Source organism: Chlorocebus sabaeus, chromosome 8, assembly GCF_047675955.1.
Source record: "Chlorocebus sabaeus isolate Y175 chromosome 8, mChlSab1.0.hap1, whole genome shotgun sequence".
In the NCBI taxonomy this organism is placed as follows: Eukaryota; Metazoa; Chordata; class Mammalia; order Primates; family Cercopithecidae; genus Chlorocebus; species Chlorocebus sabaeus.
In genome coordinates, this window is record NC_132911.1 from 4,152,025 (window position 1) to 4,179,881 (window position 27,857).

Below are 27,857 nucleotides of genomic sequence, written 5' to 3' on the forward strand. Positions count from 1 at the left end.
GCCCGGCCAAGTTTGCAGATTTTGATGTTTGGGAGCAAAGAGACCAATTGCCTACTTAAAACTATATGAACAGGTCTGGTAATGAGGTAAGGAACATAAAATATATTCTTTTAAAAAATATTTTTCATACAAATTGAACTCAAAAGTGTAAATAAATAAAAATATTTTCATTTTTTTAAAGAAAACCCTCGTTACTGTGAAGTGATATTTTGTTAAGTCCTCTTCCCCAATTTTTTGTAATACACCTTGTATTTTATTTTGTTCACATGAGAAATGAACTTGAAAAAATACATATTTATTTTGATAGACCCAATAGCAAAATGCTGAATTGAGTGTGATTTTTAGGTCAGTCTGTTTTCCTTGGATGTTAATGGCAGGGAATGGTTTATAGCAAATCGACGGTGAATCACTGATCTGAGGACCAAAGGAAAGAGCTCTGAGCAGCGTCAGAAACCTTGCCAAACCAGCCATGGGTGACTGAGGCAGGGAAGGGCAGAGACATGTTGACATGGAAAATGTTGAGATAAAATGAAATTATTGTTGGACGGGCACAGTGACTCATGCCTATAATCCCAGCACTTTGGGAGGCCAAGGCAGGTGGATCACCTGAGGTCAGGAGATCGAGGCCAGCCTGACCAATGTGATGAAACCCCGTCTCTACTAAAAATTCAAAAATTAGCCGGGCGTGGTGGCGGGTGCCTGTAATCCCAGTTACTTGGGAGGCTAAGGCAGGAGAATTGCTTGAATCCGGCAGGCAGAGGTTGCAGTGAGCTGAGATCGAGTCATTGCACTCCAGCCTGGCAACAAGAGCAAAACTCCGTTTCAAAAAAAAAAAAGTGATTTTCATGTACTTACATTTAATCATCTTAAAGAAACAAATTATAAGATGTTAAAACCCATCTTAAAATAATTACTAAATGTCATCAAGCTCTTTATTTTACAAACCACAATTTATTTTTATATGGTCATGAATTTGGACAGTTTTTCCCCCTCTCTTTCTTCCTCCAGTTAAGGTAGAAATGCACCTCAGGAATATCTTCACTGGGGAGGGAGGAGACATGTATCTTCCCAGACGCGGGAGACACATGTCAGCATTTGGGTATTAAACAGATAAGCAAGATATTACAAAGCAACGCTTACAATAAAAACAGTCCTGATACAAGTCAATTCCCACCCAAATTCAGGCAGTCACAGTACCTTTAAATTCAATGGCGAACCCCGACAAGCCCACAGAGGCATCACTCCGAAACGCCAGAAAGAGGCTGTTTCCGCTACTCTCTATTCTTTCTGGGGCTTGAGCGCCCTGGTAACTCCCAATGAGAGGGCTGTTGGAATCCTCCCCTTCATATATGTGTAGGAAGTCATAGCTGGGCTCCATGTTGAAACTAAAGCAAAGAATAGTAATTACGTCATACGGCTAATAGAGATTTACCTTATCTTCCAGAGTGGTAAGCCTTTGAGTGCACAAAGCGATTTTATTTGCTTTTGTATAATAATTTTTCAATTAGGGCAATCCAAAAGTTAAATGTAATATGAATCAAAATATTAATAAAATAGCAATAAGTATAAAATATATCAATTGTGACAAATAGTATTTTGCCTAATTACCATCATGTTCAATGCAATATTATTTTGACCATAGCCAAAAGGAAATAAGTCATAATAGCAGAGTTATGCTATCCTTTCCTTGTACCCATTAATGTGCTAAATGAGATACAGTTTAAAAGAACGGAGCTCAAAAGAGATACATTTCCACTGACCTTTTATCTTTGAATGTTTTTAGTTTTGAAAATATTGGAACTTTAAAAATATTAGAATTTGAAAATATTGGAACAGTCAGTAGAATTACTGACTATTCTTAAAGGTTTTTTTTTTTTTTTTTTTAAACATACAAACAAAAAACCTGTACATTATTTTTATTTTAAAAATGCAGTTGTTCCAGCCTGGGCAACATAATGAGATCCTGTTTGTACAAAAATACAAAAATTAGTGGAGTGTGGTGGTGCACACTTGTAGTCCTAGCTACTCAGGAAGCTGAGGCTGAAGGATCACCTGAGGCCAGGAGTTTGAGACTGCAGTGAGCTGTGACCACACCACCGCACCCATGTACTCCAGTCTGAGAGACAGAACAAGACCTTGTCAAAAAAAAAAAAAAAAGCCTCCACTTGCTTGGATGAGTCAGCCAATATTAATGGTCCCTACAATGCACAGCATAACCTTTCTCACATCATGTTTTACCATCAATGAATATCCCAGTTTCTTTCTCTCTCCCTCCCTTTCTCTTTCTCTCACTTTCTCCATTTTTCTCTATTTCTCTCTCCTCTAATATTAACATACAGTCAGTCCCTAAAGAGTGTAACAATTTAAACCCAAAGCTCTCAAGGGCTAGGCTGTATTTGCCATTGGTGATGTGTAGGCTGATAGAGTCTGTGAGATTTAAAAGTATGCATACTCTAAGGGAAAGGCTGAACTTGGTTAAGATGTCTACGATCTTGATGTGAACAGAATAAATTGATAAAGTAGAAGTATTAGAACCATCCGTTGTGGCTGAGAGCGGTGGCTCACGCCTGTAATCTCAGCACTTTGGGAGGCTGAAGTGGGCGATCATGAGGTCGGGAGTTCGAGACCAGCCTGGCCAATACGGTGAAACCCTGTCTCTACTAAAAATACAAAAATTAGCTGAGCATGGTGTTGCGTGCCTCTAGTCCCAGCTGCTTGGGAGGCTGAGGCAGAAGAATCGCTTGAACCCAGGAGGCAGAGGTTCCAGTGAGTTGGGATCGTGCCCCTGTACTTCAGCCTGGGCGACAGAGCAAGGCTCCATCTCAAAAACAAACAAACAAGCAAGCAAACGAACAAACCTATCCCTTGCAGCCGCCCCTTCCCTCTTCTCTTCTCTATAGCAGGTTTTTCGTATGTGTCTTTAAAAAGCACTCAATTTATGAAGCTCCCACTTCCTTTCCTTTCCATTTGCAGAAATTTAGGACAACTGAGTCAGAGAAGGTCAGGGTTTTTGCTTGTTGGTTTGTTTGTTTTTGTAATCACTAAAATGTTCTAAGTGGCTCCACTTGATCTGGAGATTTGGATGATAAAACAGCAACAGAAGGTCCCTCCTGGAGGGGTCCACTGCACCATGAAGGGCACCAGAGGACGTGGGACCACCAGCATCAGTGCAGCGCCCAGCCTGCATCACGCCGTCCTGTTTCGGGTCAAGGATACCCTCACTCCACATTCTGAATATACTTATTAAAGGAAATTTAGGAAGGTTTCTTAGTCTGTTTATTTGACAAGTTCACTGACGTCAGGAATGAAGAAGGAATAAAAGGTTGGAGTTACTAGGTATAGGGGCTAGCAGGAATGGTGTGGGTTAAGTAGAATTTTATTGGAATAATTACTGTATTTAGAGTGTTTGCAAGGATGTTATTAAAATCTGGTCATGCCATATCCCCAATATTTGGCTTAGTTAATTATCATTATTGGTAATTTATTCAACACTGCAAATACTACCAGACACAGGAAAACAAAAAAATACTGTATATCCCATCTGCTCTCCTTTTTTGCCTGTATCCAAATTCATGCGTAGAAGTCTGGAGTGAAATTTATAATTAATTATGGTTCCTTTGGTGAACTCCTTATTGCTACCTCTGCCAGCTGCACGGATCTCTAAGCTCTAATAGCATGCCAAAGCCTGACTCAGTGTTTCAGCCAAATTTGATTTGAACCCCAATGTGTGAGCCCCACAGTCCACAGGGAAATTTGATGGAACATCCTCTTTCTGAAGACCCACAGCTCTGAATGAGCCTGGAAGCGCATATGTCCTTCAGGTTGTTTGATTCTTTGCCTTTATCATTAGTAATGACAGACTCCCACTCTCCCACAAAAAGCACACCTGAATTTGCCATCATCCTGACAGTGCATCTTGGCCAGCCCTCATCAGCACCAGCCTCCTGTTTGGGAAGCTGGACATCCTCGTCCCCAAACAGGATTCTGGCCTCTCCCTCCTCACTACTTCCCAAGAAGACGTCCACTTGATCACATGCAAACTCCAGATCAGAGAAGTCACTGGTTTTCACTGATTTCTGAAGTTTCTGAGACATGGGGTCAGGTGATGAGTCACACAATCTATAGGTTGGGAGAGGCTTCAAGATTATCTGTTTCGAACTTCCAGAGGGGCGTATAAAACACAGTGAAAAAGTCCTTGCACAAAAATGCCTTAAATATGCATATCATCAAAAGCGTTGCACTTTACGGGAAGGAGGAAACTCTTACTAACAAGGTTCTGTGTTCACTTTCAATTCTTTTCCTTTCTTTCTCTTTCTTTCTTTCTTTCTTTCTTTCTTTCTTTCTTTCTTTCTTTCTTTCTTTCTTTCTTTCTTTCTCTCTCTCTCTCTCTCTCTCTTTTTCTTTCTCTTCTTTCTGTCTTCCTGTCTTCCTTTCCTTCTTTCCTTTCCTTTCCTTTCCTTTCCTTTTCTTTTCCTTTTTTTTTTTTTTTTAAAGATAAGGTCTTGCTCTGTTGCCCAGACTAGACACTATCATAGCTCATTGCAGCCTCCACCTCCTGGGCTCCAGCAGTCCTCCTGTCTCAGCCTCTCGAGTAGCCAGAACCACAGGCATACACAAGGACACCAGGCCAATGTTTACAATTTTTTTGTAGTGACAGTCTTGCTATGTTGCGCAGGCTGGTCTCAAACTTCTGAACTCAAGTGCTCCCCATCTTGGCCTCCTGAAGTGCTGAGATTACAGGCATGAACCACCACACCTGGCTTCAATTGTTAATCCACTTATAATATCTTGAAACCAGAGGTGCCTCCTAATTTTAAGGAAGATGCTGTTAGAATTTAACATTAACAAAACCCACAAAGATATCTAAAAAATATAGCCAGTGAGTTTTCTGTAATAGCTGAAAAACATTTGGTAAATTTGTGGCAGTTTAATAAATTCAGGAAAAGATGATTATCAACCTACTTAAGATTCAGAATCATAGAAACGTAAAATTCTACTGACTCAGATCTCATCAGGGGGAGAAAGTGAGGGAACACATTCAGGCCTTGAATATTGACATAAAGATCTCTAGAAAAGGAAACTGGCTCCATTGACAGATTAAAAACTCTAATCCCAGGCACTTGCCCTGGATAGCTGAAAGGTCAATAGGAAAGTCTACAGAATGACTCACCTTTGCAAATATCACATTCATTTAGTTCAAAGTCAAAGTCTAAAGTTAGAAAGGATCTTTGGATTCAATAAAAGTAATTATCATATACTATATCCTAACAATATAATTATTTAAAGAGTTTATTTTCATAAAATGGCCACAGTATTTGACCTTCCACCCTCTAGTTTAGTAAGAACAAGTTAGCATATTTTTAGGACTGAAATCTAGTAACTCAGACTTTACAGCAATCACATTTGGGGAAAGTTTCATTTTCAAGGCCCTATTAAGTCTTAATTATTGTAATGATATTAGCAGTGCTACCTTCAGGAATGTCAGGATGTGCTGTGGAAAGGAATTCACTATCATGCATTGAGCGCGACAGGAGGCATTGATGAGAAATTACACCAAGTGTCTCCATACCATATTTTTATTATTTTTATTGAACATTCTGTAAGTTAAGCCTTCTCGTAGGGAACACATTGTGTGCAAGATAAACAGTATTTAAAGATAATTCATGTGCATCTTAACATAAGTAGAATGCTCCAAAGCAAAATAATGTATTCCCATTTATGTCATTTTACAGCCTGGTGTAGTCTCCATTAGACACAAAGTCTAGTGCTTACCTAGATATAACACTGGAGACTATGAGGTCATAAAAGAAGTAATTTTTAGGTATGACATTAAAAATCCTACTAAAAAGAGGAGTTCTGCAAGAGACAGTACCTTTTGAATATCAAAGCAATGACAAAGTCCGGGTTCACTTTTACTCTCCAGTCACATTCCTTCCCAGGAGGATATGGCTGTGGGTAGTTGGGTGATAAAATAACACCTGCTGGGCCCGTCAGATTCCCTCCACAAGCAGCTGTCACAGAAAGAAAGTTACAGAGACAAAGTTAGGAGAGAGAAGAATGCCTGCCAGTCAGTGTAGAATGAGACATCACAGAATTCTTTAAGAAAAAGAGCTTGTTCATCAGCATTTTTTCCCCATCAAAGAGATTGTGTGTTGGTTATCAATTATCCAGATAAAACTGTAAGACCCAGGAACCCTGTACATTTTTCATGTAATTGTTAATGAATTTTACATAACATTCCACCCCATTTTCAAAGAGAACTCTGGCACATAAAATTTCTTTCCTATAATTTAAAATTTTCTCAATTAAATGAAAGATGACTTAATCCCTACACCTGCCAACGTGCACACACAGGAACAAACAGGAAAAAACTTGAATAAAAAAATCCCATGATCATCATTTTATGGCCATGTTAATTCTTCTGCTATTTCTCATAGTTTATAAAATCATTGCCTATTTCTTCTTGAGTGCCTGCTTCATGTGGTACAGTGATCGTCTGGCTCCCGTTCACCGTTTTATCCCTGATGTCTAGGTGGTTTCTGGATCGGAATAAGTATGTAGGAAATAGCTATTGGGTACATGAAAACATGGCCTTTCACATTCTCCCGGTCCTCTGGTGTATGGAAGGCTTCAATTACTTTCCGCATATTTCAAAGTGGCAAAACAGACCCCAAAAGTTTAAGTGACCTCTAAGTATATGTATCAGTGAGGAGCTGAGCTGGAACATTACTGTCTGGAAATATCATTTGATCACAATGCTTGGTATATTATTAGAAAGAACCACTTTATAGGATAATAACAAATTTAGTTTGTGTTTGAAGTCATCAATTTTGAATTAAATGTGTTTACATTTATATGAGCAAGGCAGTAATTATGTAGCTCAATGTGGTTAATAGGCAAGCCAATTTATGTCCTTGAATTGGAAGGTTTTTAGGATTGTTTTATTTGTGAGATAAGGTTTCTCCTAAACCTCTCATCTCAGGGAAGGTGTGAAAATACTGCAGAATTTATAAGTATACACATTTTAGATACATAATATGCTGCGTTTAAAAGCTGTTTATATCAAATATTGTGGTTTGTCACCAAGTTGTTTTAAAGCGTGACTACAATTAAATCATAGTCTTCCCCTTAAGTTACATGTCTTATTTCATTCCCATTATTGGTCATATATGCATTAAAAAATATGTAGAAAAGAAAATGTCTTAATTGCTGATTTTTTCCCCTACACAAAAGAGATTTTGTTTTGTAAATAAGATGAAGGAAGATGAACACCCATGCTTCACAATTTTCAGTAATGAGGGTGTCTTTAAATACTTAACATTTCTGAAAACTTAATTTTTATAATAAGAAATACAACTAACTCCAGTAGTTTTTGTTATACTCTCACAGCCTAATTGAATGCAAACTCTGAATGCCACTGCAGAAAATATTTATTATAATAAATTCTACAGATATACGTTCAAGAGTAATATAATTTTTACAGAAAAAGATTAAAACTTGATTTTCCCCAGTATGCTTTAAAAAAAAAAAAAAGAATCGTGCAGAAGACATTGTCCCCTCAGCTCTCACAGGGCAGTACCTCCTCAGAATCACCCTCAGTTCCCACAGGGCAGTTCCTCCTCAGAATCACCCCCAGCTCCCATAGGGCACGGACTCCTCAGAATCACCCTCAGTTCCCACAGGGCACGGACTCCTCAGAGTCACCCTCAGTTCTCACAGGGCACGGACTCCTCAGAATCACCCTCAGCTCCCACAGGGCACGGACTCCTCAGAATCACCCTCAGCTCTCACAGGGCACAGACTCCTCAGAATCACCCTCAGCTCCCACAGGGCACGGACTCCTCAGAATCACCCTCAGTACCCACAGGGCACAGACTCCTCAGAATCACCCTCAGCTCCCACAGGGCAGTTCCTCCTCAGAATCACCCTCAGTTCCCACAGGGCAGTTCCTCCTCAGAATCACCCTCAGCTCCCACAGGGCAGTTCCTCCTCAGAATCACCCTCAGCTCCCACAGGGCAGTTCCTCCTCAGAATCACCCTCAGCTCCCACAGGGCAGTTCCTCCTCAGAGTCACCCTCAGCTCCCACAGGGCAGTTCCTCCTCAGAATCACCCTCAGCTCTCACAGGGCACGGACTCCTCAGAATCACCCTCAGCTCCCACAGGGCAGTGTCTCCTCAGAATCACCCTCAGTTCCCACAGGGCAGTTCCTCCTCAGAATCACCCTCAGTTCCCACAGGGCAGTTCCTCCTCAGAATCACCCTCAGCTCTCACAGGGCACGGACTCCTCAGAATCACCCTCAGCTCCCACAGGGCAGTTCCTCCTCAGAATCACCCTCAGCTCTCACAGGGCACGGACTCCTCAGAATCACCCTCAGCTCTAACAGGGCAGTTCCTCCTCAGAATCACTCTCAGCTCTCACAGGGCACGGACTCCTCAGAATCACCCTCAGCTCTAACAGGACAGTTCCTCCTCAGAATCACCCTCAGCTCCCACAGGGCACGGACTCCTCAGAATCACCATCAGCTCCCACAGGGCACGGACTCCTCAGAATCACCCTCAGCTCCCACAGGGCAGTTCCTCCTCAGAATCACCCTCAGCTCTCCCAGGGCACGGACTCCTCAGAATCACCCTCAGCTCCCACAGGGCACGGACTCCTCAGAATCACCCTCAGCTCCCACAGGGCACGGACTCCTCAGAATCACCCTCAGCTCTCGCAATGCAGTTCCTCCTCAGAATCACCCTCAGTTCCCACAGTGCACGGACTCAGAATCACCCTCAGCTCTCCCAGGGCACGGACTCCTCAGAATCACCCTCAGCTCCCACAGGGCACGGACTCCTCAGAATCACCCTCAGCTCTCGCAGGGCACGGACTCCTCAGAATCACCCTCAGCTCCCACAGGGCAGTTCCTCCTCAGAATCACCCTCAGTTCCCACAGTGCACGGACTCAGAATCACCCTCAGCTCTCCCAGGGCACGGACTCCTCAGAATCACCCTCAGCTCCCACAGGGCACGGACTCCTCAGAATCACCCTCAGTTCCCACAGGGCACGGACTCCTCGGAATCACCCTCAGTTCCCACAGGGCAGTTCCTCCTCAGAATCACCCTCAGCTCCCACAGGGCAGTTCCTCCTCAGAATCACCCTCAGTTCCCACAGGGCAGTTCCTCCTCAGAATCACCCTCAGCTCCCACAGGGCACGGACTCAGAATCACCCTCAGCTCCCACAGGGCAGTTCCTCCTCAGAATCACCCTCAGCTCCCACAGGGCAGTTCCTCCTCAGAATCACCCTCAGTTCCCACAGAGCACGGACTCCTCAGAATCTCCCTCAGCTCTAACAGGGCAGTTCCTCCTCAGAATCACCCTCAGCTCCCACAGGGCAGTTCCTCCTCAGAATCACCCTCAGCTCTAACAGGGCAGTTCCTCCTCAGAATCACCCTCAGCTCTCACAGGGCACGGACTCCTCAGAATCACCCTCAGTTCCCACAGGGCAGTTCCTCCTCAGAATCACCCTCAGTTCCCACAGAGCACGGACTCCTCAGAATCTCCCTCAGCTCTAACAGGCAGTTCCTCCTCAGAATCACCCTCAGCTCCCACAGGGCAGTTCCTCCTCAGAATCACCCTCAGCTCTAACAGGGCAGTTCCTCCTCAGAATCACCCTCAGCTCCCACAGGGCAGTTCCTCCTCAGAATCACCCTCAGTTCCCACAGGGCACGGACTCAGAATCACCCTCAGCTCCCACAGGGCAGTTCCTCCTCAGAATCACCCTCAGCTCCCACAGGGCACGGACTCAGAATCACCCTCAGCTCCCACAGGGCAGTTCCTCCTCAGAATCACCCTCAGCTCCCACAGGGCAGTTCCTCCTCAGAATCACCCTCAGTTCCCACAGAGCACGGACTCCTCAGAATCTCCCTCAGCTCTAACAGGGCAGTTCCTCCTCAGAATCACCCTCAGCTCCCACAGGGCAGTTCCTCCTCAGAATCACCCTCAGCTCTAACAGGGCAGTTCCTCCTCAGAATCACCCTCAGCTCTCACAGGGCACGGACTCCTCAGAATCACCCTCAGTTCCCACAGGGCAGTTCCTCCTCAGAATCACCCTCAGTTCCCACAGAGCACGGACTCCTCAGAATCTCCCTCAGCTCTAACAGGCAGTTCCTCCTCAGAATCACCCTCAGCTCCCACAGGGCAGTTCCTCCTCAGAATCACCCTCAGCTCTAACAGGGCAGTTCCTCCTCAGAATCACCCTCAGCTCCCACAGGGCAGTTCCTCCTCAGAATCACCCTCAGCTCCCACAGGGCAGTTCCTCCTCAGAATCACCCTCAGCTCTAACAGGGCAGTTCCTCCTCACAATCACCCTCAGCTCCCACAGGGCAGTTCCTCCTCAGAATCACCCTCAGCTCCCACAGGGCACGGACTCAGAATCACCCTCAGCTCCCACAGGGCAGTTCCTCCTCAGAATCACCCTCAGCTCCCACAGGACAGTTCCTCCTCAGAATCACCCTCAGTTCCCACAGAGCACGGACTCCTCAGAATCTCCCTCAGCTCTAACAGGGCAGTTCCTCCTCAGAATCACCCTCAGCTCCCACAGGGCAGTTCCTCCTCAGAATCACCCTCAGCTCTAACAGGGCAGTTCCTCCTCAGAATCACCCTCAGCTCTCACAGGGCACGGACTCCTCAGAATCACCCTCAGTTCCCACAGGGCAGTTCCTCCTCAGAATCACCCTCAGTTCCCACAGAGCACGGACTCCTCAGAATCTCCCTCAGCTCTAACAGGCAGTTCCTCCTCAGAATCACCCTCAGCTCCCACAGGGCAGTTCCTCCTCAGAATCACCCTCAGCTCTAACAGGGCAGTTCCTCCTCAGAATCACCCTCAGCTCCCACAGGGCAGTTCCTCCTCAGAATCACCCTCAGCTCCCACAGGGCAGTTCCTCCTCAGAATCACCCTCAGCTCTAACAGGGCAGTTCCTCCTCACAATCACCCTCAGCTCCCACAGGGCAGTTCCTCCTCACAATCACCCTCAGTTCCCACAGGGCAGTTTCTCCTCACAATCACCCTCAGTTCCCACAGGGCAATTCCTCCTCAGAATCACCCTCAGTTCCCACAGGGCAGTTCCTCCTCAGAATCACCCTCAGTTCCCACAGGGCAGTTCCTCCTCAGAATCACCCTCAGTTCCCACAGGGCAGTTCCTCCTCAGAATCACCCTCAGTTCCCACAGGGCACGGACTCAGAATCACCCTCAGCTCCCACAGGGCAGTGTCTCCTCAGAATCACCCTCAGCTCTAACAGGGCAGTTCCTCCTCAGAATCACTCTCAGCTCTCACAGGGTACGGACTCCTCAGAATCACCCTCAGCTCCCACAGGGCAGTTCCTCCTCAGAATCACCCTCAGTTCCCACAGTGCACGGACTCAGAATCACCCTCAGCTCCCACAGGGCAGTTCCTCCTCAGAATCACCCTCAGTTCCCACAGTGCACGGACTCAGAATCACCCTCAGCTCCCACAGGGCACGGACTCCTCAGAATCACCCTCAGCTCTCACAGGGCACGGACTCCTCAGAATCACCCTCAGTTCCCACAGGGCAGTTCCTCCTCAGAATCACCCTCAGTTCCCACAGAGCACGGACTCCTCGGAATCACCCGCAGTTCCCACAGGGCAATTCCTCCTCAGAATCACCTTCAGTTCCCACAGGGCAGTTCCTCCTCAGAATCACCCTCAGTTCCCACAGGGCAGTTCCTCCTCAGAATCACCCTCAGTTCCCACAGGGCACGGACTCAGAATCACCCTCAGCTCCCACAGGGCACGGACTCCTCAGAATCACCCTCAGCTCCCACAGGGCAGTTCCTCCTCAGAATCACCCTCAGCTCCCACAGGGTAGTTCCTCCTCAGAATCACCCTCAGCTCCCACAGGGCAGTTCCTCCTCAGAATCACCCTCAGTTCCCACAGGGCACGGACTCAGAATCACCCTCAGCTCCCACAGGGCAGTGTCTCCTCAGAATCACCCTCAGCTCTAACAGGGCACGGACTCCTCAGAATCACCCTCAGTTCCCACAGTGCACGGACTCAGAATCACCCTCAGCTCCCACAGGGCAGTTCCTCCTCAGAATCACCCTCAGTTCCCACAGTGCACGGACTCAGAATCACCCTCAGCTCCCACAGGGCACGGACTCCTCAGAATCACCCTCAGCTCTCACAGGGCACGGACTCCTCAGAATCACCCTCAGTTCCCACAGGGCAGTTCCTCCTCAGAATCACCCTCAGTTCCCACAGAGCACGGACTCCTCGGAATCACCCGCAGTTCCCACAGGGCAATTCCTCCTCAGAATCACCTTCAGTTCCCACAGGGCAGTTCCTCCTCAGAATCACCCTCAGTTCCCACAGGGCAGTTCCTCCTCAGAATCACCCTCAGTTCCCACAGGGCACGGACTCAGAATCACCCTCAGCTCCCACAGGGCACGGACTCCTCAGAATCACCCTCAGCTCCCACAGGGCAGTTCCTCCTCAGAATCACCCTCAGCTCCCACAGGGCAGTTCCTCCTCAGAATCACCCTCAGCTCCCACGGGGCAGTTCCTCCTCAGAATCACCCTCAGTTCCCACAGGGCACGGACTCAGAATCACCCTCAGCTCCCACAGGGCAGTGTCTCCTCAGAATCACCCTCAGCTCTAACAGGGCAGTTCCTCCTCAGAATCACTCTCAGCTCTCACAGGGTACGGACTCCTCAGAATCACCCTCAGTTCCCACAGGGCACGGACTCCTCAGAATCACCCTCAGTTCCCACAGGGCACGGACTCCTCAGAATCACCCTCAGCTCCCACAGGGCACGGACTCCTCAGAATCACCCTCAGCTCTCACAGGGCACAGACTCCTCAGAATCACCCTCAGTTCCCACAGGGCAGGGCCTCCTCAGAATCACCCTCAGTTCCCACAGGGCAGTTCCTCCTCAGAATCACCCTCAGTTCCCACAGGGCAGGGCCTCCTCAGAATCACCCTCAGCTCTCCCAGGGCACGGACTCCTCAGAATCACCCTCAGCTCCCACAGGGCAGTTCCTCTCAGAATCACCCTCAGCTCCCACAGGGCAAGGCCTCCTCAGAATCACCCTCAGCTCTAACAGGGCAGTTCCTCCTCAGAATCACCCTCAGTTCCCACAGGGCAGGGCCTCCTCAGAATCACCCTCAGCTCTAACAGGGCAGGGCCTCCTCAGAATCACCCTCAGTTCCCACAGGACAGGGCCTCCTCGGAATCATGCTGCCGACAGCGTGGAGAAGTGCACGCGTGGACCGATGAGGGAGGAGAGCTGATGCAGAGAAAGAAGGTACCTGAAGGTCTAGAAGATTCTACTCCACACAGGTTTTGAAAGATGAAAAATGACAGATTCAGGGCACTGTCTACAGGGTGCTACCAGCAGGAACAGTTCAGGGATATGATTCAAATATTGATTTAAAAGACACACAGGGGAAACCCTGTCTTAGTCACACAGATCCCAGGAGGCGCTTTCAAACGAGGTGATTTAAAAGCTGAAAGTGGAATTAAGGAGTGCTGCCTGGCCTTGTTTGTTCTCTCGTTTGGTCTGGTATTCTTCATGTTCGTTTTCTTAGGTTTTAATTATCTTGCAAAATATTTTGGAAAGGATTAGAATAGTAAAAAATGCAACTCAGAGATGCTAGGGAATTCTCCAGGAGGAATAAATGTAGACATAAAATCCACCTATTCTTTTCAACCCACTAACCCCTTATTCAAAACCTTTAGCCACTATGCTAAATAGCAAACATACATATATAGCAGCTCCTTCACCATCAGGGTTTGAAGCTGCGGTCCTTAATGAGACCCATCTACATCTCTGCATTAAAACATGTGAATGTTCACACCGTTGAGTGCGATAAATATTTTCTAAATAGACACCTTTATGTCAGGACAGTCTGTTGTCCCTAAATGAATTTCTGCAAACCTAGGGTACATTTTGGCTTTTCAGAGTGTTTTGCAATTTGGACTTGGGGAAAAGCAATTGCAGGCTATAAAAGAAAATGAAGACTTTTTAGGGACACTTTACTCAGAATAAGGAAGTTGAAGCCGAACATGGTGGCTCATGCTTGTAATCCCAGCACTTTGGGAGGCCAAGGTGGGTGGATCATCTGAGGGCAGGAGTTCGAGACCAGCCTGGCTAACATGGCAAAACCTCACCTCTACTAAAAATACAAAAGATAGCTGGACTTGGTGGCGCACACCTATAATCCCAGCTACTCAGGAGGTTGAGGCAGGAGAATCGCTTGAACCTGGGAGCGGAGGCTGCAGTGAGCCAAGATCCCACCACTGCACTCCAGCCTAGGTGACAGAGCAAGGCGCTATCTCAAAAAAAAAAAAAAAAAAAAAAGAAAGAAAAAAAAAGTAATTAGTGTCCTTTGGTCTACAGAATTCTCCTTCTAGACTAAGTCAAAAAGCTAAACAGAAGAGCCTTTATGGTAGGAGTCATTTTGGATATAACAGTAACAGCAAAAAACAGTGAGGCATCCACACAACACTCAAGAAAAAGCAACCACAAATGGCAGGTGTTGAAAATAAATGTTGTCACACATAACAGGTGAGAGGCTAAGATATTTTATGAAAGAGAAAGAAAGAGAGATAGCCAGTAATGAATAAATATACACTGATAATGAAAAGGAAAAAAGTAACTTAGCTGATCAATCAGGAAAGAACAAATTCAAACAGCCAATAAGCATATGAAAAAAAAAGTTCCACCTTATTATTAATTTAAAATGCCAATTAAAACAAGACATTATCACACTGTGCCTTAAGATCTGTCATGTGTGGTGTGTTCTCTGAGTCAGAGAAAATATTAATAAATATTTATGGCTGATAGCAAGGTGAATCTGTGTGACTGCTCTAAAAGTGATTTTAAAAATGGGCCGGGCGCGATGGCTCACACCTGTAATCCCAGCACTTTGGAAGTCTGAGGCAGGCAGATCACGAGGTCAGGCGTTTGAGACCAGCCTGGCCAACATAGTGAAAACCTGTCTCTACTAAAAATATAAAAAAAATTAGCCGGGCGTGGTAGTGGGTGCCTGTAATCCCAGCTACGTGGGAGGCTGAGGCAGGAGAATTGCTCGAACCTGGAAGGTGGAGGTTGCAGTGAGCTGAAATCATGCCACTGCACTCCAACCTCAGTGACAGAGCGAGACTCCACCTCAAAAACGAAACAAAAACATGTATAAAAAGTCCTAGAAATATGGCAGTTTGTAGAAATATGTCATTTGTCAATAATCATGATTTATTTTGCAACATGGGTGCTCATTGCAGCTATCTTCAGAATAGGGAAAAGGTTAAACCAACTTAATTATACAATAATAAGGGACCTGAAAAATCAGTACTGGTAGATTCAAACAAATAGACACTAGAGAGTGGCATTGGTGGTGTAGAGGTGCCTTCTAAAGAGATACGATTTAGTCATTAAAAATTAGTAGAAAATACGTAGTAACACAAAATATACACACCATGTACTGGTAAGTAAAAAGTGCAATTTACAAAATAGTCATGCAGGATGCTGTCATTTTTAAACTTTTTTTTTTTTTTTTTTTTGAGACAGACTCTCACTCTGTTGCACAGGCTGGAGTGCAGTGGCATGATCCTGGCTCACTGCAACTTCTGCCTTCCAGGTTCAAGCAATTCTCATGTTTCAGCTTCCCGAGTAGCTGGGATCACAGGCGTGCACCGCCACACCTGGCTAATGTTTGTATTTTTAGTAGAGATAGGGTTTCACCATATTGCCCAGGCTGGTCTCAAATTTCTGACCTCAAGTGATCTGCCCGCCTCAGCCTCCTAAAGTGCTGGGATTATAGGCGTGAGCCACCGCGCCCAGCCTAAAACATTTTAAAACAGATTACATATACATAATTATGAAATTATTTATAAATGTCTATATTAATTGTAATTGTCTCCAGGTAAAAAGATGACAACGTTTTTCTCCTCTTTAATATACTTTATAAAATGTCTTCAGTAAAATGTATTACCCATTAATATGAAAAAGGGTAAAAAAAATTAAAAAGTGTTTTGAATCTTTGAAACAGAATTTACATAAGTGCTAATTATGATTAACTCATGCCCTAATGGGCAAGCTTGTCACAGAGGACGTAAACCTCATTCCTAAAAAACAGAAAATTACAATGTAATAAAAATATAATGTTAATTTATTTCCAATTATGTATTTTCCATTTTTCTGTTACATAATACCTACGCATGTAGGCGGGTCTGTTTGTCAAAATAATTGATTATTCATTTGCCTGCAAGTGATTTCAGCTTGTCCTTGAAACTGACATTCAAGGTAGAGACAGAGTTACTTATTTAGCTTTTGGTGCGTTTTGGATTACCTAGTTGCTGGTCAAAATAAAATAACTAAGAGATGATCTAACAAAAGATCGATTTGTTTGTAGATTAATTAAGAGATGGCCAAATTTTATATTTGCATGTTCAAATTAATATAAATTAATGAATTACTTTTAAGGGATTAACTCATAGTTATATTGCTTTTTAGTATATTCCTCTATGAGCCTAAAAACATGCAAAATGGAAGGAAAAAAAAAACAAAAACCTTTCCTAATATAAAAATAGGCCATTGGTTTAAAATGATTGCCACATTTATAGGCACTCACTCCACTTTAAAAAAGAAACACGCCGAAATCTCTCCAGTCTTCTGATGACTCAGCGTGAGTAAAAATGCGTGACTGTGTTCACAGACCTTATGAAAAGTAAATGCAGCATCAAACATTAAACAAACATAGATTGCTCCCCGACAAGGCTGAGAATGCTAACAAGCACAGCTATCCAACTTCATGTGTCTTCACAACTGGGATAAGTGGTTTGTCATAAGCAAGAATGCTGTATCATATCTCCCCAAGACCACTGAGAATTTTACCACCACTCTATACACAACAATAAGAACCATTTCAAACCACAAATCCCCCCCAAGGTCATCCTCTGCAAAATGGTTTACCTGTTTCATGATCACTTTCTCTCTTCACACATCAATTAAATTTTACATTTTTCAGACAGATTATAAAGAAGTACTAATTAAACTGTGATAGTTCCTTAAAATAATAAAGTTCAGTAGAGTTTCTTTTCAAACTTAATATGATATACTCCAAGTAGGAATTTCATGGTAAAATATTTTATTGAATGAAGAGACCATCTACCTGAAATTACTATTTTACATAAAATATATATTAGCCTAAAACCATATTTGTGATAAATTGTCTCAGGTGGCTATTCAAGCCAAAGTCTGCAAAATCATTTGTTATCCTTTTAATAAGGACAGACTATAAAACGTTAATAAATTGCAGAAACAAACCTCCTTTTATCTTCATTTTAATACAAACAGTATAATTTCTAGTTTTCAGAATTCTATTTTAAATGTACTCATATTACAGGGGAAAAGCATCTAAAAAGAGAAAGTACTTTTAGTGAGTAGGTTTTGCTTCAGGGCATGTTTCTATATTAAAAATCAGAATAGCAATGGTAGGGTTATAAATTTTGAGCCGCCTAGAATTTTAAATTACAGTAATTTGATTGATCCATGTTTATATAACATTTGTTAAGGGTAGGAAATGTATGGTAAATGTCAATTACTGTACATTAAGGGGATGACTTCCTTTATCCCACCTAATTAAATAAAGTTTAAAGGTTTACAATAACATTTCAGGAGTCTCAGAGAGCCAGCGAACATGAAAGAAACTCTTGAGAAATATTTCTGAAGGAATAATACATTTATGGAATAATTTAAATGACAACATGCATCCATTCCTGAATATAAAATTTCTAAGTTCTGTTGGCTGATACCTATGCATGTAGGAGGGTCTGGTTGCCAAAAGAACCGGTTATTCAGCTGCACACAGGTGATTTTGGCTTGTCCTTGGAGCTGATAGCCAGGGTCACACTGGAATGTGATGGTGTCTCCAGCCTCTCTGCTGTCTCCATAGCGGGTGCCATTTTGAGGCATACCTGGATCGTTGCAGGTGGCTGCAATTGACGCTGCAAACAGAAGAGAAGGCCAGGTCACAGGCTGGAAAACATGGTTTCCACATTCCTGTAGGTGTGGTTGTTCTTGTGGGTTGAAGCACTCTTCATCGGCATAATAAGTCATTTGTCTACACATGAACATACAAAAAGAGTTTCTTTTCCCAGAGATACATTCAATGACATACATCTTCATTGTGCTTACATTGAATAAATTCTAGCAAAATTCTACTGAAAATGCAACCAATGATGAAACATATCAAGGTTATTTTTAAAATAAAAATTACATTATCCTGAGAATAAATACATATACACAGACTGATTTTCTCTTTAGCAATATTTTAATGAAACCCCATACTGCAAGTTACATAAACTAGTTAAAGTACACCAACCTCAAGGAAAACAAAATAGGAAGAATTTCCTTAAGGCCTGTGCCTTCAAAGGTGATCCAATAATCTTGGTTGAGATGCCAAGGGTAGAAGGTCCAGAGGAGATGACCAGTGAGTTTAACCCAGGATCCCATAGGTGCCATTAGCTTGGCAAAATTATTAATAACCCCCTGTCACTCACCCAAAAAATTCCAAGTTGGACAATATATTATATCACTACCCTAATGTTAACAAAAGTTCTGAAAATAATATTCCGTCTTTTTGCATATATATAAAGAATCTCAAATCTGTTGAGTAGAGGCCAGAATCTGCAAAGCAGGCTGGTGCATGTGCTTTCAGGGGCCACTGGAGCCTTGTCATGTCAGTCTCTGGTAATCACGTGTAAAGTGCATTGCAAACGATAAGCCTAAAATCACATCCCATAGGCAGCCATCAACTCTGCCTGCACCCAATCAGGAAAGAATCCCTCAAGCCCAGAGCTTTCACCAGAGTTCCCCCCATCACACTAAAATGCAGCAGCCTCAAGAAATAGGAGTTGTTTTCTCCAGTTTCTATAACTGCTGTGTATTATGTGTTGTACTGAAAATTAGAAAGATACTCCTGAAAAATCCAAAGCTTAGATTTTTTTTTCGTTTTTACTTTCAATTAGAATAATGAGCTCTTTCTTCCACTCCAGCGCATAGGAGATGACGATTAAAAGCTGACTTTCTCTCTGCAAAGGGCTTCAGTGTTTTCAACACAAATTTATGAAAGAGCAAAAAAAAAAAAAAAAAGAGAGAGAGATTAGTGTATTATTCTATATACATACCATCCCACTATCCATTTTAATATTTGAAGCCTTAAAGTAATGAGTAGGCTTTGCTTTTTGTTTTGTAAATTCTGAAGCATTTGTGTGTGTTTGTGTGTCTTCATATTCATATGTCTACATATGGATAGATAAATGGAACAATAAAATCCATTTAAAAAAAAAGTTAGACGATATATAGAAAAGAATAAGACCTGCTCTGTGCTGTGCATGTGCTTTTCAGACGAACCCAGGGTGCATTTTGGACCTGCCAGTGGTATCCGAAAGCGGGAAGAATGCCACTGAGGGGAAAGTAAGGTTTGAGGTCGGGGAGATGGGTTACCTGTGGTATAAAAAAAAAAAAAAAAAAAGTGCCACCGAGAAGTGTTCCTTGTACCCTACGGAAGAAAATGCCTTCCCGTCACTTTCTGTGCTATTCAGACATTTTTAACCTAATAGGGGAGGCAATGAACAAATAATTCAGAACAAGAGAAAATGTTAAACGGTACAGATTAAAAGATCAAAGCTCTATCCAATAGTGTCATATAATACAGATATCAAGGATCCTATGGTTGGTCAGGCCTGCTTCAAATCCCATCAGGACTTAATTAGTACCTAATTAGTACTTAATGATCACTTAAGCACACTTATCATCAGCTAACAAATCAGTAAAAATTAGGCTAGTATGTAAGTTATTAAGTCTGCTGTGAAGATGAAGTGTAAAAACTTGCTAACTTGTCTTTCTGCTTACTATTCTCCAAGCTAATTAAGGCCAGAAGCTATCTTCACCACTTTCTATTTCTCTCAAATTGATTTTTATTACATTGAAATGTATACATGCATATCTATAACACAATAAGAACCATGACATGAACATCTGTTCTACCAACTCTAAGAAACAGAATATTTACCAATACATCAATGTGATCAATGAACAGAATATACCCTTCCCCAGGTCACCTTCTTCCTCCACTTCAGGGGAAGTCACTTTCTGAATTTTATGTTTATCATTCCCTTGCTTTTCTTCATAGTTACCATAAATGTATGCATTCCAGTTTTAGCCACATATATCAGTTTCCTGAAATCAAATGCTTAACTGGAATTATATGATGCAAGTTCTGTGACTCTCTCTCTCTCTCAAATGCATAACTGGAATTACATGTTGCAAGTTCTGTATCTCTCTCTCTCCTTTTATTGCTTGTATTATGTTTTTGGAAGTCATCTATGTTTAGGCATGATGCTCTGGTCTACTCATTTTCATTGCTGTATAGTTTTCCATTGCATGAATGTATCATGATTTTTCCATCCTCCTCTTGATGGATCTTTGAGTCATTTTTCTTTTTGCCCTTATATAAAATGCTGCTATGAAAATTATTGTACATCCTGCTGGTACACACTTGCTCTTTCAAATGACTTGGACTCCTATGTTTTAGATTTTCACTTCCAAACAGCATGCAGTTAGACTGTTCTTTAAATTCAATCTCAGAATTTGTTTTTTAATTGGGTAGTTTAGTCTACTCATAGTCCCTGAAGTTTCTTCTCTATTTGGATTTCTCTCGACCATCTTAGCTTGTGTTTTCTATGTGCACCCCCATGTGCTCTACCTTTTTGCTTGCTTTCATATTAATTAACTTTTTCTCATGCTTTTTTTTTCAGACTTTCTAGAAATTTTAGTATGTATTTAGTTGCAATAGTCTTACCTTCTTCTATAATATTTATTATTCTCTCCCTAATTACATGAATTGCTAGGTATTTTGCTTATTTTTTTAAAAATCTTAAATTAGACATAGTCATTATCCATCTGTTTTTATAAACCTCATAAATTAAATATTGTTTTACATAGTTGACTGATGATTGTTTAAATTTTCATACATATTCACCAATTTGTTTGCTTATTTTTTCTTTTCATTTTTTTCATCTCAGAGCTTTTACTTGGCCTAATTTTTCTACTTCATAAATACTATGGTTTGACTATTTGTCCCCTCAAAAACTTATGTTGAAGTGTAATCAATATGGTCATATTGGGAGGTGAGGCCTTTAAGAGGTGATTGTATTAATCATTTGTAAATTAATGGATTAATGGGCTATCACAGGAGGGGAACTGGTGACTTTATAGGAAGAGTGACCTGAGCTGGCATGCTCAGCCCCTCACCAGGCGATGCCTGCACACATCAGGACTCCAGAATCCCCACTAGCAAGAGGGCCAGATGTGGCCCCTCGACCTTGGATTTCTCAGCCGGCATATTTGTGAGAAGTATATTTATTTTCTTTATAAATTACCCAGTTTCAGAGAGTCTGTTATAAGCAGCAGAAAACAGACTAATACACTAAAATGATCTGTTCGTTTTGTTTTGTTTGTTTTTTTGCAAATTACGTTTAGTAAGGATATGTGATGGCTGGGATTATTTTCACATTTACTTGGCTGTTCATGTAGTATTTGGTTTCCTACTCATATTTTTATTCTGTTTTTTTTCATTATTACAGTCTGAATCTGATAAGAATTCCAATTTCTCATGTAAACTAAGCTGTTTATAAGTTTTCATATATGCACTTCTGTTCTGGGGAACTTTACTTATGGTAATTCTTTGTATTCAGGTTTGAAGGTACACCCATCCAGAGGAGATTCACATTAGATTACAGGATCTGCCTGGAACAACAGAAAACTTCCTCTTTTCAAAAATAAGTTATCAGCTTGAGGTATTTTGGACCCCAAAGATGGTAGAAATTTACCTACAGACTAGTGTGAAACCCTCTGGCTGTTGTGAGTTGCATGCGACTATGTCTCTGTCAACATCTGTGTCTGTCTATTCTCCCAACACTGCGAGTAGAACACCCTTCGGTCTTCCAGCTATACCTGAGGGTCTCCTATTATATTTTCAACATCAGAAAGACTTAGATTTGCTTTCTATTCCCTGAGCCAAGGGACTCTCAGAGTGGAAGCTCCACATCACAGGGAATCAGCAGAGTCAATCAGGGCAGAGCTGGCTTCCAAGTTTCACAATCTCTCTCCATTTCTTCATTTCATGTCATCCAGGAGTCCTTATTTTCTTGCAGGTTCAATGACACAATTTGAAAATCCAAAACCAATTGTAACCAGCACTTGTACTATATTTTCAGCATATAAGTTTTCAGAGTCCTTACTGTAATACTGCAAACGGAAGCCCCTCAATCACACTTATTTCATAACACTGGCCATGATTTCTGACACATCATTCTTCACGTCATTATCAATATCATTATCGTTACTCATGTTTTGAACAGGGGAATCTCACTTGAAAACAGCATTCTCAGTGGAGATCAAGAGAGAGTGCTTGGGTTTCAGAGTGGGGTTTTCAATGGAAAGAGAGAGGGAATGACAATCAGAGTCACCTGAAGGCCATTTCTGTACTTTCCCACTTTCCTCCCATCAGCTGCAAAGACTGGAACACAGGGAAATCCAAGCCTATGACTCCAAGAGAAGCCTGGGAGAGCAGAGGAAGGCAGGATAGATGTGAAGACGCAACACTTACAGCTAGAAAGTCATGAAGGTCTCATCCATAAGCCACACATTTTTCTAACATAGAACACTAATCAGAGAATACAATCACCAGAATCACAAAGCAATTGGCCACTGTCTTGGTACCAAAGTGGTACCTTTCCTGAACCAGCATTTTACATGAATTCTGGAATTTACTCTTTGAGTGATGTTCCTATAGAATCTATGATCAACTGTTGCTGAGATTTCTCTGGGTTTCAGAAAATAATCATAAGCAAATTCTACTGTATATGTACAATCTTGTTCATCTGACTGAATTTCCCATCTTCAAAGGAAAATTCTTCCTTTCCTCAAGCAAGTGGTCACATGTATAATTAAGTATTCATTTCCAAGTGATAATTTCTGTCACAGTTTATATAGGTTAAAAAATTAACAATAAGTGTATAGTATTAAAATAATTGTCATAGAGTGATAGCCATTGTAAATATAACAACATTTATATAATGAAATGAATGTTACATAACAGTACAAGAATTTAAAAACAAAAGTCCCCTGATGCCAAGGACATCAGGGATGACAGTTTCATTATAATTTTTAAAACCAAGATGTCCTTATTTAATAAAAAATTAAATTTTTATTTAATATTTATCAAAAGAAAATATATATAATACCCACTACTAAGAAAGTTTTACACAAAGGTGCACAGGTTTTATACATAAATAAGAATTTTAACAGATATATCAGCCTTTCAAAAAATAAGTGCTCTGTTGAACACTTTTCTGGGAGTTAATAGGATCTGGTCAAATAAGATTGGCAAATACTGTACACCCCAGTTTCCCCTTAGAGATTTCCATTGCACATTAGGGATTAAAGGTTCAGAGCTGTACTACAGTAAAAAAAAAGCTTTTAAAAATCATTGTTTAATCCAGCGTATCCCACATTGTCATCATAGAGCACAGTTTTCCTAGAAAATCTCTTAAAATCCTTCCAAATAGAAGTCCACAGAGTATCAGTGGAAACACTGGCTTGCACTAGTGGTTACATGTCCTTTAATGGCATAATATTCTGTTCATTTTTGAAAGTACCTTTCGTAGTTCTCAACCCCATTTTTATTTGGAATACGTATAACAATAATAATGCAGCATGCAGTTAAAAGTTTTAAACTTGTGAAGTTCATGTTGTCTAATAAACAGAAATACTGCATCTACAACATTATTCTAATTATCCTAACTATGCATCTACATAATTAGCTAAAGTTTATGCCAGTTATATGAAAATGTAAGTTTTAATAAAATAGTTATATATGCACTTAGAGCTCATGTATATATCTGCTTGTATATTTTCAAAGGTTATTTAAAATTGCCATAAATAAACTACTAAGGCTTACTTAAATGTAAGCAAACCCCCAACCCTCACACTTTGTATTTAGAATTATGAAACAAAGATTAAAAGTTCCTAGAGTTAGCCAGATTGGACTAAAAATCCAATAAGAAGGCCTGAGGAAGGAGAAAGAGAACAATTTTAAGCAATGTAGTGCAAAATACATCAGTTGGGTCTTTTAAACAAATTTCATTGTATTTTCCTCTAGTTATGAATGATGGAAAGATGTTTTCTGGTAAAAGCAAGAAAGCTTATTCTAGACTAATACAGAAGCCCCCACCCAAGGACACTCCATTAGGGGCAGAAACTGCTTTTCCACTTCAGGCTCATCACAAAGCGATTGGCAGAGCACGTTGTCATTCCTCTTCCGTGGCTGTATGCTTTTATGTGCCACATCATACACTTTACTCATTTTTCTCTTACATATCTTTTCTGCAAATTGGATTTGTCTGTGACTCTGAAGGTTTCTAGTTTCTTGCCATAAAAAAGAAAACAACATTTTCAGGTGTTTCAGTCTTATCCCTCAATGACCGTAGGAAAAGGCAGCACCTGTTCTTGAGATGAGGAGTGTCCTGTTTCTCAGTTTCCCACAGGCATTCCCTGGAAAATCTCAAGTCACAGAGGCACTTTCCGCAGGCCCATTGGCCTCTGAGGGGACATCTCTGCCACCTGTGAGGCTGCGTCCAGAACCATCCCAGTCAGCTTGAGCAACACAGAACCTGTGCTGCCCTTCACAAAACAGCAGTGGGTCTGACTCTGTTTCCAACAGCAGGATTGACAGCATGCGGCTACTGCACTGCAGAACCGGACACTACAATAACGTCAATCTCTTTGCACCTAGATAAGATATATATATAACTCACAACTTTGTAGGCTGGGTGTGGTGGCTCACACCTGTAATCCCAGCACTTTGGGAGGCCAAGGCGAGTGAATCACAAGGTCAGGAGTTCAAGACCATCCTGGCCAACATGGTGAAACCCCCTCTCTACTAAAGGTACAAAAACTTAGCTGGGCATGGTGGTGCGTGCCTGTAATCCCAGCTACTCGAGAAGCTAAGGCAGGAGAACTGCTTGAACCCAGGAGGTGGAGGTTGCAGTGAGCTGAGATGGCACCATTGTACTCTAGCCTGGGCAACAGGGTAAGACTCCATCTCAAAACAAAAACCCAAAAAACACAACTTTGCATATAAATAAAAATATATAATATTTATATTAAATATTATAAAATATATTTATATGTAATATAAATAGCACAATTTTGAATATAAATATAATAATTTTTATAATCATGTTTATAATATAAATATAATTTTTATAATTATATTTATAAATATAATTTTTATAATTATATTTATAAATATAATTTTTATAATTATATTTATAAATATAATTTTTATAATTATATTTATAAATATAATTTTTATAATTATATTTATAATATAATTTTTATAATTATATTATAAATATAATTTTTATAATTATATTATAAATATAATTTTTATAATTATATTATAAATATTATATTTATAATATAAATATCTATTTTGTATATTTTATGATATATATTTTATACATTTATTTTATAATATATAATATTAATATACTAAATGTAACAATTTGTAAAAATTATAAATATTTATTTATATAATATTTATCATTTATATATAATTATATTTATTATTATCATTTATACATAAAAATTATATTTATTTATTATGAATATTAATTATATTTATATGTATATGCAAAGTTGTGTTATTTTCCTATTTTGCTAAAACGAAGTTGAGACCACATTCTATTAAATGCATAAACTCCTACTTACATGTTTTTTAAACATCATGTAAAACTGTATTTGTTGACTGAGGTATAAGTTCATAGAAGTACGTTTGCTTAGTGTACCCGTATCATTTAAAACATCCCTGCGTACCTCCATAGATAAAATGCTTCTCATATCTGTAGAGAAATACATAAAGCAACACCAATATACAGAAGTAGTCGCATCTAATACTCAGATCACAACCTGTGCATTACATAGAACCTCTGTTGTTCAACACATGAAGGAAAGCTATTGGGTTCGAAATCAGGTTTATAAAGTAGAATTGGCTACTCGCTAGGCAGTGATGCTATTGCCGGGCTGGTGAAACACGTTTTATTCTTTCTATTCCTTTAATTTGGAGGGTCAATAGCCTGTGAAGCTCCTTGCTTCTGTGCACTGGAGTCAGGCTGATGCAAATTAGGAATCAGGCTGTCACTCCCCAGGTCCTCTTAGTTATGCAAACGTAGGGCGTGTTCTCCCCCATTACCCTGGGGAGCAATCCGCTTTTGCTTAACAGAGACCATCCCTTTTTAATGGCCAGGTGGAGCAGGGTTAGTTTGCATAAGCAGTCTTTTGAGGAAGAAGGGAATAAGGTCCCAGTCAAGTGCACCTGATTTTACACTGGAAATACATCTGGGTCGCCTCTAACCTAGGTTGCTGCAGACATCAGCTCTTCAAAGGGGAAATGATAGACACAGGGTGAACTCGAGGCAGGACAGCCAGGGCTGAAACATTTGGGGGCAGCTTTGATTCAGCCCTGAATGTGGCTGAGAATCTGGGCCCTTTAGGACCCTGGAGGGGGAATGGAGGATTGAATGCTATTTGGGAAACAAGGGTTGAATGGGAGGGATATAAAGTAATAAGTGGAAATCCAGTTCCTGCACACCCTCCAAGCATCATAGTCACAGATGGGTGCAGGACCCGTCTTCAGCAGGGACACTACTTGGCGGCAAGCAGCCACAGATTTTCAGGACCTGACTCTCAGCCCAGTCCCCTACCCCAAGGGTGCTGAGAAGTAAAACTGATTCCCTTTCGGAGCATGTGATCCCGAAGTTATTTCTTGGCTATTTCCAAGGAGAACTGGGATTCCTCAAGAGGGAGATTCTGAATTTGGTGCTCGAAAGGGCAGGAGGGTGTTTTAGAAGGTCAACTATGGAGGAAAGTGGACGTGTTAGCATTGTGAGTTTGTAAAGCAGATCATGAATTTCATTAATTGATTTCTGCCCCATTAATTGAGTTCATATTTACTATTTTTCCATCTCTGTAAATGGCACCCCCGCCTTCCAAGTTGCTCAAATCAAAACTTTAGTAGTTGTCCTTGAGTCCTCCCTGTCCACGGCAAACATTCACTCCAGGGCACATCTTGTCACCCTGAGAAGCGCCTCCAGTTCCTTCTGGTACCTGGGTCCCAGTCACTAGGAGCGTAAGGGCATTTGCAAAACAAAAGTGAAAGACTGAATTCTCCCTGCAGCAGATAAAGGACCAGACTTCTCCCCCTCCCTTTCTTAGAGCATTTTCTTTAGAAAACCTTCAACTTCAAAGGTACTTTCTCAGTTCCTTTGAAATGGATGTGGATATTTACGAAAGCTAAATAAGCCTCCTGGCAGCTTTAAGACCGAGGAAAGTCTTTCCTTAGGACCTGAGGCCATCTCTTTGAAATGCATCATCAAGGAAGGTAATGCCCAGCCTACTCCTTCCACAAAAGGACAGGAGCCTAACTCTTCTGCGGGCACCTGACTCCAAGCTGCAAAACTACCTCCTTTCATAAGGATGCACACAGTTTATTTTTTCTTTATATAAAACCACAGCTACCACAGATGATCACCCCAATTTCTGGGTGGATCTAGGATGAACTACGTGTTGACCAAGAGTACTGTTAAGCCCTCTTGCTAGAGGACTAGTTACTGTTTACCTTGAAGAACAAGTCTGTAATGAGTTTTATCTGCTTGATAATGAAAGGGTGAGATTTCTTTCTTTCTTTGCAATTTCTTAGCAGAATGCCGGTGACAGGAATCG

The 27,857-nt window shown here is 41.6% G+C and overlaps 1 protein-coding gene across 2 annotated transcripts in view; it reads right to left on the reverse strand.

Moving 5' to 3' along the window:
* Positions 1-27,857, reverse strand: part of CSMD1 (CUB and Sushi multiple domains 1) — a 1,948,922-nt gene that overhangs the window by 281,243 nt on the left and 1,639,822 nt on the right. For both annotated transcript variants that reach the window (XM_073017922.1, XM_007961594.3), the window contains exons 27-29: positions 17,822-18,013; positions 5,873-6,011; positions 1,198-1,385 (exon numbers count right to left, since the gene is read on the reverse strand). In XM_073017922.1, the coding sequence (XP_072874023.1) occupies positions 1,198-1,385; positions 5,873-6,011; positions 17,822-18,013 (519 nt within the window). The remainder of the gene's footprint in view (positions 1-1,197; positions 1,386-5,872; positions 6,012-17,821; positions 18,014-27,857) is intronic.